This window comes from Oncorhynchus keta, chromosome 8 (genome assembly GCF_023373465.1).
Source record: "Oncorhynchus keta strain PuntledgeMale-10-30-2019 chromosome 8, Oket_V2, whole genome shotgun sequence".
Taxonomy (NCBI): domain Eukaryota; kingdom Metazoa; phylum Chordata; class Actinopteri; order Salmoniformes; family Salmonidae; genus Oncorhynchus; species Oncorhynchus keta.
This window is the reverse complement of record NC_068428.1, coordinates 645,617-660,000: the sequence shown is the minus strand read 5'-3', so window position 1 is coordinate 660,000 and position 14,384 is coordinate 645,617. Positions and strand designations below refer to the sequence as shown.

At 42.7% G+C, this 14,384-nt stretch overlaps 1 protein-coding gene across 1 annotated transcript in view; it reads right to left on the bottom strand.

Annotated features, from left to right (window-relative positions):
- Positions 1–14,384, bottom strand: part of LOC118386647 (serine/threonine-protein phosphatase 2A 56 kDa regulatory subunit alpha isoform-like) — a 109,209-nt gene that overhangs the window by 49,091 nt on the left and 45,734 nt on the right. Inside the window, exon 2 of the mRNA XM_035774359.2 lies at positions 2,199–2,395. Within this exon, the coding sequence (XP_035630252.1) occupies positions 2,199–2,395 (197 nt within the window). The remainder of the gene's footprint in view (positions 1–2,198; positions 2,396–14,384) is intronic.

Genomic DNA, 14,384 nt, shown 5'->3' with positions numbered 1-14,384 from the left:
TGGAATGAGACTAACGAGGTAAAATAAATAATTCATTAATTCGAAGACTGATTGATCAGATAAAATATCTGAACGGTTATATAAGGAAATTAACCTTGTAATCTGAATATTTTCCTTGGTGCCCTGACTTCCTAGTTTATTACAGTTACATGATTAATCAGTTTGATCTCGTAATACTAATTACAGAGAATCTTTTATAAAACTAAATGTCTTCATTTAATGATAGTAAAGACAACACTACAGTTTACCCACATTTTGCAGGAAAATGCATTGAAAGTATTGGGAGCGTTACTTTTTTCCTTGCAAACGCTGATCAGTTGACCCACCAATTTTTGTGTGTGTAATGAGCAGTACCCTTGGAAGAGCTGCCAAGTGAGTTATGGCACACCGTATTCGTGGAGCTGGTGTTCTCAATGCTGTGTGAGTCACTGTGAGGCTGTAGGAGGCTGCGAGCCATCTGAGTGTTCCAGAATGCCTAACTACTACAGGAAGAGACAGTGCTACTCCACCATGCGCCACAGTTTAACAGGATGCTTCCCCTTAGACACATTATATTACCCAGGAAAGAAACTTACGCAACCAACTGAACACTACATTTGGCCAACTCTCACTGGTACAGTCATAGGCATGCTCCGGCCTGTCAGCAAAATAATCAAACTCCATGTGCTCCATCTACCAGGCCTATTCAAACAAACTGAAAAGGTAGTCTAGTTCTTAGTTGTTTTTTTAGACCAGCCATTATGGATTGGTGATAAACACCAACGTGAGGAAAACAATGGGAGGATTGGAAACTTCTAGCCATACTTGGCTCGCTGGTGAGCGGCAAAACAAATCCCTCCAATTCATATGCTGATGAGACTAACTGGCAGTGGAGATGTGCCTTGCCACGAGAAAAGATCCACAGTTCTAACACTAAGTACTAAGTGGAAGCATCCACTTATCCAACATTTGTTGTTTAATTAATAACTTGTCTACATTTGCTATCCCACACTACTCAGGAATGGGGAGATAATATTCACACGTCTATAAATCTATCATCACAATGTCATTTTTCATCACTAAGTACTACCTCTAGCATCACATAACAAGTGCAGAACCTGTTCTCTCTGACATTAGAATAGGCTGCCTGTGGCAATGATACACACTAAATGTCAGGGAATGTAGGCCTGATCTTTCAAGATAGCAATTTCAGACAGAAAACCCCATAAAAAGACACCTGGGCTGAGAAAAACACCTGATGTGTCCTCTCCTTCAGGGTCGAACTAAGCATGTAACTGTTGACAGTCATTGATCTAAAACAATTACTCTGACACCTCTCAAATGTGATATATTAAGATCAATTAATAAACTCAATGAAACTACTTAGGCCCCTCACATCTACAGAGTAAGGCAGTGGATGCCATAGACTGTAGTTTAAGGTGGCACAAAAAGAGACAGCCAGAGGTTTCCTGAATCCTAATGATCGCAAGGAGTGCTGAACTGGGGGTGCGGGTCGTCCTTCACTGTCTGGTCTGGCTGCGTGGCTAGCGGTGAGGGTTATGACAAGGGCAAAGGGATGAGTGGGGTGATTAAGAGGTCTAGGTAATCTTTGTGTCTCACTGGAGCTGAAGGTGTGTGACGGCTTTAGGGAGAGCCGTCTCTCTCCCAGGTTGCTCAGAGCATAGCGATAGTGCACTGTACGCAACAAAGTTACATCTTCAGACCCTTTCGATTCACATCTCTAAGAATGACAGCTGCTCCTATTCAAGAACTACTTCCTAATCTTTAAGTTGAAAAACTTGGGTGAATCAGTCCCTTTTCTTTCTAAGAACAATGGCAATCGTTCAAGCCCTTAAAATTGAATCATGTTTTCAATTACCACTTTCTCTACTTTTTAGTGGCATTCTTTGCAGGATAAAGGTTCTTCCACATCCTATCAAATCTCTCAATCTTGCGTAATCAAACTCATATGCCAGGGACAGTGTGCTTATTTGTTTCACAGAAGTCAAGCAGGACTGGGTGCTGCTGTAGTGTTTTCTGTTATACCATTTTCACAAAATCGTACCAAAACAAACCACTGTGTCCTGGTTTGGATATTTTCTACGCATTGCCCTTTTCCAGCAACTATGGAGGATGAGTAAATAGGCCGGCACAGTACAGCTAGTCCTCGCACAGCTCTGATAGTGTGGAAAGGGAATTTGTGTAAAGACCACACTCACCATATTAGAGATCTCTGGATAGGCCGTCTCTACCAGGACACCCCTGTTGGTGGAGACATAGTCCACCAGCTCGTTGAGCGTGGCCCGCTTAATCTCCTTGCTCTTCAGGTCGGTGACCGAGTCCATGAAGTCAAACAACATGCAGCACTGCTGGAGCTTCTGGGTGAACAGCTCCTGCTGCTCCGTGGAGGGCGCATCTGGAACCAGAGATTACATGGAAACAACATTTAGAAATAAGGGATGTAACAATTCAACGATATGCATCGATTCACGGTTCAAATGTTGAAGACATGAGTGCATCGGTCTGCGGTGCCCCAAACCGATCCAAATGGCGCACGCATTGGTCAGAAAATCTGGTCAAACGTTACGAATCGGAGGTTCACATTTGTCCGAAAAACAGCTCTAATCTTGAGGTAACAATGTGTCCTCTCCTTCAGTGTCAAACTAAGCATGTAACTGTTGACAGTCATTGATAAAAATAAAAGTCATTTTGCATGCAGAACAACCCCAGGCAATATCAAACTAGTCAAACTTAACTGTGCGCAGCTTCGTATGCTGACCCAAGAGAGGTCTATTCACAATATTGCATATCTGTGCAGTAATATCAGCCTTCAAATGCTTGTAAAATGGCTTGTAAAATATTAGGTATTATTAGTTGAGTGACAACCAATATCATTTGCTAGGTTATCGTTATCACATGTGCTGTTCAAAATGTTGTTTTACAGAATAAAAGAGACAACACTCATCTGGCTATACATGCTGAGATTACAATATACACTGCTCAAAAAAATGAAGGGAACACTTAAACAACACAATGTAACTCCAAGTCAAACACACTTCTGTGAAATCAAACTGTCCAAGCAACACTGATTGACAATAAATCAATAAATACATTTCACATACTGTTGTGCAAATGGAATAGACAACAGGTGGAAATTATAGGCAATTAGCAAGACACCCCCAATAAAGGAGTGGTTCTGCAGGTGGTGACCAGACCACTTCAGTTCCTATGCTTCCTGACTGATGTTTTGGTCACTTTTGAATGCTGGCGGTGCTTTCACTCTAGTGGTAGCATGAGACGGAGTCTACAACCCACACAAGTGGCTCAGGTAGTGCAGCTCATCCAGGATGGCACATCAATGTGAGCTGTGGCGAGAAGGTTTGCTGTGTCTGTCAGCGTAGTGTCCAGAGCATGGAGGCACTACCAGGAGACAGGCCAGTACATCAGGAGACATGGAAAAGGCCGTAGGAGGGCAACAACCCAGCAGCATGACCGCTACCTCCACCTTTGTGCAAGGAGGAGCAGGAGGAGCATTGCCAGAGCCCTGCAAAATGACCTCCAGCAGGCCACAAATGTGCATGTATCTGCTCAAACGGTCAGAAACAGACTCCATGAGGGTGGTATGAGGGCCCGACGTCCACAGGTGGGGGTTGTGCTTACAGCCCAACACCGTGCAGGACGTTTGGCATTTGCCAGAGAACATCAAGATTGGCAAATTTGCCATTGGCGCCCTGTGCTCTTCACAGATGAAAGCAGGTTCACACTGAGCACATGTGACAGACGTGACAGTCTGGAGACGCCGTGGAAAACGTTCTGCTGCCTGCAACATCCTCCAGCATGACTGGTTTGGCGGTGGGTCAGTCATGGTGTGGGGTGGCATTTCTTTGGGGGGCCGCACAGCCCTCCATGTGCTCGCCAGAGGTAGCCTGACTGCCATTAGGTACCGAGATGAGATCCTCAGACCCCTTGTGAGACCATATGCTGGTGCGGTTGGCCCTGGGTTCCTCCTAATGCAAGACAATACTAGACCTCATGTGGCTGGAGTGTGTCAGCAGTTCCTGCAAGAGGAAGGCATTGATGCTATGGACTGGCCTGCCCGTTCCCCAGACCTGAATCCAATTGAGCACATCTGGGACATCATGTCTCGCTCCATCCACCAACGCCACGTTGCACCACAGACTGTCCAGGAGTTGGCGGATGCTTTAGTCCAGGTCTGGGAGGAGATCCCTCAGGAGACCATCCGCCACCTCATCAGAAGCATGCCCAGGCGTTGTAGGGAGGTCATACAGGCATGTGGAGGCCACACACACTACTGAGCCTCATTTGAACTTGTTTTAAGGACATTACATCAAAGTTGGATCAGCCTGTAGTGTGTCTCCAAATCCAGCCCTCCATGGGTTGATAAATTTGATTTCCATTGATAATGTGTGATTTTATTGTCAGCACATTCAACTATGTAAAGAAAAAAGTATTTAATAAGAATATTTCATTCATTCAGATCTAGGATGTGTTATTTTAGTGTTCCCTTTATTTTTTTGAGCAGTGTAAGTTAGTGTTAAGTACAGTGCATTTCGAAATTATTCAGACCCCTACACTTTCCACATTTTGTTACGTTACAGCCTTATTCCAAAATGTATTAAATCTTCTTCCTCCCCCTCAAACTTCACACAGTACCCCATAATGGCAAAGCAAAAACAGTTAACATTTTTTTAAAGCAAATTTATATAAAAAAAATAAAAAAACAGAAATACCTTTTATAAATAAGTATTCAGACCCTTTGCTATGAGACTCGAAATTGAGCTCAGGTGCATCCTGTTTCCATTGATCATCCTTGAGATGTTTCTACAACTTGATTGGAGTCCACCTGTGGTAAGTTCAATTGACTGGACATTATTTGGAAAGGCACACACCTGTCTATATAAGGTCCCACAGTTGACAGTGCACGTCAGAGCAAAAACCAAGCCATGAGGTTGAAGGAATTGTCCGTAGAGGTCCGAGAAAGGATTGTGTCGAGGCACAGATCTGGGGAAGGCTACCAAAAACAATTATGCAGCATTGAAGGTCCCTAAAGAGCACAGTGGCCTCCATCATTCTTAAATGGAATTAGTTTGGAACCACCAAGACTCTTCTTAGAGCTCGCAGCCCTGCACATCTGAGAAAATCAGGGGAGAAGTGCCTTGGCCAGGGAGGTGACCAAGAACCCAATGGCCACTCTGACAGGGCTCTAGAGTTCCTCTGTGGAGATGGGAGAACCTTCCAGAAGGACAACCAGCGCTGCAGCACTCCACCAAATCAGGCGTTTATGGTAGAGTGGCCAGACGGAAGCCACTCCTCAGAAAAAGGCACCTGACAGCCCATTTGGAGCTGGCCAAAAGGCACCTTAGGATTCTCAGAACACAAAAACAAGATTCTCTAGTCTGATGAAACCCAGATTGAAAACTTTGGCCTTAATGCCAAGCATAATGTCTGAAGGAAATCTGGCGGTGAATCTACGGTGAAGCATGGTGGTGGCAGCATCATGCTGGAGGAAATCTGGTGGTGAATCTACGGTGAAGCATGGTGGTGGCAGGATCATGCTGAGGGGATATTGTTCGGCAGCAGGGACTGGGAGACTAGTCAGGATTGAAGGAAAGCTGAACGGCGCAAAGTACAGAGAGATCCTTGATGAAAACCTACTCCAGAGCACTCAGGACCTCAGACTGGGATAAAGGTTCACCTTACAACCGGTCAACAACAATTCCCACACAGCCAAGACAATGCAGGAGTGGCTTCGAGACAAGTCTCAGTGTTCTTGAGTGGTCCAGCCAGAGCCCAGACTTGAACACGATCAAACATCTCTGGAGACCTGAAAATAGCTGTGCAGCGATGCTCCCCATCCAAACTGACAGAGCTTGAGAAGATCTGCAGAGAAGGGAGAAACTCCCCAAACACAGGTGTGCCAAGCTTGTAGCGTCATACCAAAGAAGACTCAAGGATGTAATCGCTGTCAAAGGTGCTTCAACAAAGTACTGAGTAAAGGGTCAGAATACTTACGTAAATGTGCTATTTCCATTTTTTATTTGTAATAAATTAGCAAAAATGTCTAAAAACGTTTTTTTTTGCTTTGTCATTATGGGATAGTGTGTAGATTGGTGAGGGGGGGGGGGACGATACATTTTAGAACAAAGCTGTAACTTAACAAAATGTTGAAAAAGTCAAGGTGTCTGAACTTTCCGAATGCATTGTACATAGAGTAGCCAGCCAAATAGAACAAGTAGCCAGCAAGGGAGTTCCGGGCTGGGGGGGTCCAGGGGGCATGCCCCCCATGAATGTGGTTTTATTTTTTTGGACTCTGTTACATTCTAATGCATTGACTCCATCCAAAATACACAGCAAAATAATGACTGTACCTCAAGGATTGGTCAAATGAGTTGTGGTATTGAGTAGAAAGACATGACTTCGCAATTAAAATTACTTAAAATGTATGAATTCCGTGCAATTTGTTTTGGATATCAACTACGCCGCAGGAAATAGTCCTGATCATATACGGTAAGTAAAATAACCTTTTTTAACATTAATCCCACCTATAAACAGTATGGGGAAGAGGTAGGTAAAAATGGGTGAGCTATTTACCGATAGACTACGTAAAGCTGCAGCGATCGGTTAGCTGCTCAGATAGCAGATGTTTGAAGTTGGTGAGGGAGATAAAAGTCTCCAACTTCAGCGATTTTTGCAATTCGTTCCAGTCACAGGCAGCAGAGAACTGGAACGAAAGGCAGCCAAATGAGGTGTTGGCTTTAGGGATGATCAGTGAGATACACCTGCTGGAGCGCGTGCGGGTGGGTGTTGCCATCGTGAACAGTGAACTGAGATAAGGCGGAGCTTTACCTAGCATGGACTTGTAGATGACCTGGAGCCAGTGGGTCTGGCGACAAATATGTAGCGAGGGCCAGCCGACTAGAGCATACAGGTCGCAGTGGTGGGTGGTATAAGGTGCTTTCGTAACAAAACGGATGGCACTGTGATAAACTGCATCCAGTTTGCTGAGTAGAGTGTTGGAAGCTATTTTGTAGATGACATCGCCGAAGTCGAGGATCGGTAGGATAGTCAGTTTTACTAGGGTAAGTTTGGCGGCGTGAGTGAAGGAGGCTTTTTTTTGCGGAATAGAAAGCTGACTCTAGATTTGAGTTTAGATTGGAGATGTTTGATATGAGTCTGGAAGGAGAGTTTACAGTCTAGCCAGACACCTAGGTACTTATAGATGTCCAAATATTCTAGGTCGGAACCATCCAGGGTGGTGATGCTTGTCGGGCGTGCGGGTGCAGGTAGCGAACGATTGAAAAGCATGCATTTGGTTTTACTAGCGTTTAAGAGCAGTTGGAGGCCACGGAAGGAGTGTTGTATGGCATTGAAGCTCGTTTGGAGGTTAGATTGCTGTATACTAGCTGACAGAGCTTAAAGAATGTTGAAAAGAATAATGGGCAAATGTTGTACAATCCAGATGTGGGATGCTCTTAGAGACCTACCCAGAAAGACTCACAGCTGTCATCACTGTTAAAGGTTATTCTAACATGTATTGACTCAGGGGTTTGAATACTTATGTAATGAACATACTCTGAACGAAAATATAAACGCAGCATGTAAAGTGTTGGTCCCATAGAATAACCTTTAACAGTGATGACAGCTGTGAGTCTTTCTGGGTCGGTCTCTAAGAGCATCCAACATCTGGATTGTACAACATTTGCCCATTATCTTTTCAACATTCTTTAAGCTCTGTCAGCTAGTATACACCTACTTTTCAAGATGGCAGCAAGCATGTACTTCTCTGATCAGAGTTTGTAGCTGAAAACTGGATTATTTAAGTTTGTTTCATCTGGCTGTGAACACATCAGAGAACAGGGCAATATTGCAAGGAGACATACAAAACAGGTCTGCTGAAAGTTGAGGCCTACTTGGATATACCTGGGCACACCACTTTATAGGTCCTAGTGCTGGCTGGTTTAGTCTGTGGTTGGGTTCTGGGTTGCTGCCTATAACCAAAGATGTTATTAACTAACCCAAGCTAGACTATAGCCTGTCGTTTCCAAAGGGAGCAAATTAATCATCGTGGGCAGAAGAAGCCAGGAGGTGGGCAGAGTCAAGAACGAGCTAGCGAGAGCCTACTTGCGCGTTCTAGCAGGTATTTGCATATTTCTGTAAGGGAACGCCTACACTGTGAACGCATACAACTAAATTCACCCTTGCACTCCTTCTAAACAACGCAATATTTAGAAACCTTGGGATAGGATAAAGTCTACGAAACTAAGTCCACTCTGTTTGTAATGGATTTTAATTTTGGTAACTGTAATAAGATAAAATGTTTCATTGATGAGAAAATTTGCAGAATGTCGGACAAAATCCATCTCGATCCATCTTCTCCCACTGCCTGCCACTGGGCTTCCTCTAACCACCATATCTGGTCGTGAGTGGAAATGCCAACCAGATGCTTCACATTTACACATCCGGAAAATATCGGTCTCATTGCTCTATTTGTGCTATAACTACGGCGATCCTACAAACTGTGCGATCCAATCTAACTATCACACTGTGTGGACTGATTCAGTTTAAGCCAATTGCTCGCCAACTTGTTGCATTTGTGTGGATTTTAACTGACTTTTTCCAAAATGGCGTTTACCAGAGTAAGCAAATTGAGACATTGCAGCGTAACCTGGATAGGTCCCACTAAGACCTTTGTCCTTTTTTACTCCTCAGCCTGGTCGTAGTGCCACTGCCTCGCCACTCTTCGACTGACCGGCCAGGGCTTCCCAGCAAAGACCTCTTCCTAATGAAGTCACCTTTCCCTCATATACACAATTCCATGTCTCAAGGCAAAAAAAATATTATTTAACCGGTCTCATCCCCTTCATCTACACTGATTGAAGCGGATTTAACAGCTTTCACCTGGTCAGTCTTATGAAAAGGGCAAGTGTTCTTAATTTTTTGTACACAGTGTATATGGTCCTGTATGGCTCAGTTGGTAGTGCATGGCCTACACATAATGCCCTATGATGTCAGTGTTTTTAAAAACATTTTTGGCAAATTAATAAAACATTTCAAGCTGAAATGGGGGTCAATGTAAATAGTCCAGGTGGCCAATTGATGAATTGCTCAGCAGTCTTATGGCTTGGGGGTAGAAGCTGTTAAACCTTTTGGACCTAGACTTGGTGCTCCGGTACTGCTTGCCGTGAGGTAGCACAGAGAACGGTCTATGACTTGGGTGCTAGGAGTCTTGTACAATTTTTTTGGCCTTCCTCTGACACCGTCTATTATATAGGTCCTGGATGGCAGAAAGCTTGACCAAGCTTTTCCCCCTTGATCTGGGGACCCATGGCAAATCTTTTCAGTCTCCTAAGGGGGGAAAGGTATTGTCGTACCCTCTTCCCAACTGTCTTGGTGTGTTTGGACCATGATCGTTTGTTGGTGATGTGGACGCCAAAGGAACTTGAAAACTCAACCCGCTCCACTACAGCCCCGACGATGTGAATGGAGGCGCTTCGACCCTCCTTTTCCTGTATAGTTCACCACCAGCTCCTTTGTCTTGCAGTGAAGTTTTAGCTCAGTCTGTACAGAGGCCTCTCTTCCTTGGTGCACACTGTCACGGTGTCAGTTTCCATCTTGTCCAGCTGTGTAGATAACATTTCACGTAAACCCTGTTTCTTGTCTGCATCGAAGTACCGGTCCTTGTACATAGCATCAAGCATGGTGGCGACACAGTAAAGAGAGAATGCCACCGAACCACTTGTTCACAGCCTGTGTCCGCAGTTTTGTTGAGCAGGCATTTCAATGTCATGACAGAGGGTATCACGTCTGCTAAAGGCGCAGTTGATGAGCTTATTTCTCCAGTCAGTCAGAGCTAGCTATTGTGTTCATGTTTCCAAGTTTCAAACATGTTCTCAAATGCCATTGAAATGGCAGCAGCGGTACGACAACCAGCACATTCTTCAGCATGCAATAAGACTTTCCTCAGTACGAAATCCTCGACGACCCACTGCGCTGTCAGATTCAGCATGCTCATGTGGCTGATATCACTGGTACAAATGTCAGTCGTGAAGCTAATAGCAGTGACGCTATTACTGTGTAACTCCGGTAAGGCAAGATCTGAAAAAAAATAGTGCACTTGGTAGTGTGTACCGGTGCTCGACCAGTCGGCAAAAGCCAACATCACCCACGACAGAGAACGATTGATTGTCAAGGGCAATGAATTCCATTATCTTGGCGTCAATGGATTTCGCCTTTGAGTTGTGGGCTAGGTCAGGCATGCTGTGTAGTGCAACATTTTACGTGGCGCCACGGGGGGTATTTGTCTGTAATAAAGTCCTTTTGTGGGGAAAAACTCATTATGATTGGCTGAGCCTGCCTCCCCAGTGGGTGAGCCGGGCTCCGAAGTGGGTGAGCAATATGCCCACCCATGGCTGCGCCCCTGCAGTCAGTCATGTGAAATCCATAGATTAAGGACTTATATTTTTAAATTGACTGATTTCCTTTATGCACTGTAACTCAGTAAAATCTTAGAAATTGTAGCATGTCGCGTTTATATTTTTGTTCAGTATAGTTTATCAACATTATAAGCACAAGGTAGTAAGTAAGCTAAGCGCAAATGTTTTTTCCCCATAGAGCAATTAGCGGGGAACACCGTTGTCGAAAGGGCATCGCACATGCAATCGGTTTTATGTGATTTCCATTTGAAATTTAGAAAGAGAGGAGATCTAATAGACTACTTTGAAGCAAGGTAAGAAATGTCTCATATGTATTAAACGTTCAGGTGCCTCCAGCTCAATGCAAAGTGATGTGTGATGCGCTGAACCTGCCTTCCGTTTCCTTTTGAGATGCTGCAGGAGCAGCAGGTCTCACGATGTCTGACAGAGTTTCCGCTCAAAGGCTCTGTATCTGTATGCATGTCATAAGATACATAACTTGTGTTTCCATCAATGAGAATAGGCTAAAAAGCATTATTTCGCAATGGGATTTTTTCTTCTACCCAACAATTGTAAGTCGCTCTGGATAAGAGCGTCTGCTAAATGACTTAAATGTAAATGTAAATGTAATTGGCCGGCACCAATTTTATTTATCAGTTTTTTTTTAACAATTCAGACCAAAAGCCAGCTATTACTGGCAAACGGAAACCCTGACAGGCATCCTTCCAAACTGAGTTGAATGGCTTTTATAACTCAACATGGATCAACAACATTGTAGTTACTCCACAATACTAACCAAATTGACAGAGTGAAAAGAAGGAAGCCTGACCAGAATAACATTTTTCCAAAACATGCATCCCGTGTGCAACGTACTGCAAAAAATGTGGCAAAGCAATTAACACTTTGTATTCATGACAAAAAAAATGTATGTTTGGGGCAAATCCAATACAACACATTACTGAGTACCACACTCCAAACTTTCAAGCATAGTGGTGGTTGCATCACGTTATGTGTATGCTTCTAATCGTTAAGGACTGTGGAGTTTTTCTGGATAAAAAAAGAAAACGGCATAGAGCTAAGCACAGGCAAAATCCTAGAAGATTTCAGCAGGACAAAAACCTAAAACACAAGGCCAAATCTACACTGGAGTTGCTTACCAAGAAGACAATGAATGTTCCCGAATGGCCAAGTTACAGTTGTCTTAAATCAGCTTGAAAATCTATGGCAATAACTGAAAATGGTTCTCTAACAATGATCAACAACCAATTTGACAGAACTTGAAGAATTTATAAAAATAAGAAATGGCCAAATGTTGCGCAATCCATGTGTGGAAATCTTAGACTTACTCAGAATGACTCACTGCCAAAGATGTTTCTAAGGTATTGACTCAGCGGGTTGAATACTTATCAAGATAGTGTTTCAATTTGTCATAAATGTTTTACAAATGTTAGAATTTCTTCTTCCACTTTATCAATAGAGTATGTTGTGTAGATCGTTGACAAAGAAATGACAATTAAACCCATTTTAATCCAACTTTGTAACAACAAAATGTGGAAAAAGTCATGGGGTGTGAATAATTTGTGAATGTACTGTTCATCATTCACTCTCACACACAGAGAGAGAAAGAGGAGTCAGCTCAGAGGCCCTGCCCATGAGCTCAATCGGCAGCAGATTTGAATTTAGAATGGAAAATTAATGTGTTTCTTTAACAAATGTTAGTGCATTCAATCGTATCGATTCGTTCCTCTAATAAACTGGAATCGCAACTAAATGTTTCAAACTAAAACGTATCGTTCCTGTATTGTATCGGAGCCAATGTACGTAGATGCGTACCAAATAGGCCTAGTCTTGAAAGGGAAAGAGGCACATCCTTATTTAGTGTACAATGTAGTGTTCTCATTTGGCTTAAAGCTAGAATCCTTAACTGAAACAAAGCAGCCTCCCTGCCTCGGTTTTGGTAAAAAGCTGAGCGAGAAATGTAACCACTCAAAATTATAGACAGAGCTACGGATGCATGGATTAACCATCCATGACATCAACATTAGCGTTTTAACCATGTTTTGAGGCTATACAGTGTTTATTTACATTGTTTAGTAACATTGGAGTAAAAAAAAAAAAAAAACATATTTTGCATTCTGATGGGTTACGACAGTTCAACTAAGCTCAAGGGGCATTTATAAGTTATAGTCTTCGAGAAGTCCAAAAATGTATGTGACAACTAAGGATTCTAGCTTTAAAACATTGCATGGTAAAACTGTACAATCATTAGGCTTGGATGGTGTATCGTATATAGGGGTGGTTAGAAATAGCCACAGGATGCTTCTTCAATACCGCCAACACTTGAAATTTGAATATTTGTAGCTACTTTTTAAGTAAATACCTGCAGTCAACTTGTGCAATACGTTAGGAGATAAAGAATATTGCTTTCTTCATTTCACCTGTCACATAATTTTCATTATGAATCTTACTGGTGGTACCCAGTCACGTGGTGATTGTTTACAAGCACACAACGAGGAGACCAGAGCATTGCGAGTCATTCACTGTTATGCAGCGTGCATCAGATGATCTAGTTACAGTATGGAATTCACAACTAAATGTTTGCCAGTTACAATTCTTATAACTATTAAATTAACTGTCTAAAATGTGCTAAACGCTCTTCAGTTGTGCATTTGGTTTGCTAATTTAGTAGCTAAGTTAGCTATCTAGCTAATTGGTTAGCTTCTTCCAAAATCAAGTTTGCTTAGCAACAACAGAAAATCCCCTCCTGGATCAAGAGCCTTGCCGTCTAATACTTGTTTTGTGTGCGCGCAGCAAACTGTTGGCAACATTTGAGTTACTTATATAACTTTATGAGCTGGGATGTCTGTCCTGCAAATATTTTAGGTCAGAGACTGTATAAAAATGTTCGCAATGCAGTCTTTAGCATTGTCAATGGGATTTTACATGTACTTGTCAGCATTGCAAACCTTCGGATTACAGAGAATCAGTGGGATTTAAAACATTTTTTTTTTTAAAGCACCCCTTGTGTTCAGTGCCAGTATTACCAAATATCCCAGTACGGCACAAGGTCGATATGAAGGTATGACAGTCTGGATACCGCCCAAGCTTAACCATTGCATGGCATTGGTGTCAACAAAAGCTTGCCTGGTTCGTCGCCCAAACAAGATTACCTCCAAAATGTGCAGTTAACTGCCAAGGCAACCTAACTGAATGCAACTTGGAAAATACCCATCATGACTTAAGTAAAAAACTTATACAAAATTCATAGGCAAATTGCTATTGTGGAAGTCAATACTGATTTAAACCAACTTAACAGTATACAGAGGCTTCAATCCACATCACCAGTGCAAGGCCAAACAGACATTTGCTGAATTATGAAAAGTTTACAGGTACTGACAAGGTCTTGATAAAGTTCATACTGTGCTGCTGACGTGCATTGTGACAGGGTACAGAACAGCGCACTGTGATAAAATAGTTGCAGTTTAGCAAATGGATGGGGGAAAAAATCCTAATGGAACCTTTTAGTAGGTTTCAGTAAAGTAAACACCTCGGATCATAACAGGCCTACTGCTGACACAGCCTGTGAAAACAGAGAAGTGAGGACTATAATTTACATTAAACACAAGCAAGGACCCAGAGATCCAATTTTTACATCACATCAAGTCAGTGTTGTTCCAATCGACAGGCTTTACATATACAACTCAATATACGTACTTTGGCCGTGCATAGGGCTGTGGCGGTCATGACATTTTGTCAGATGGTAATTGTCATGCAAATGACTGCCGGTCTCACGAAACTGACCATTAATTAACATGAACATGTTTAGCGAGCCTTTGGAACATCTACATTTTAATAAATCCATGTAATATAGCCAACACAATAAAATACATGTATTTAGTTGTAATAGGCCTAGAAAGCTGGGAATGTCTTAGAAATCAAAACATAAGAGCTGCATGATAAAATTCTATATTG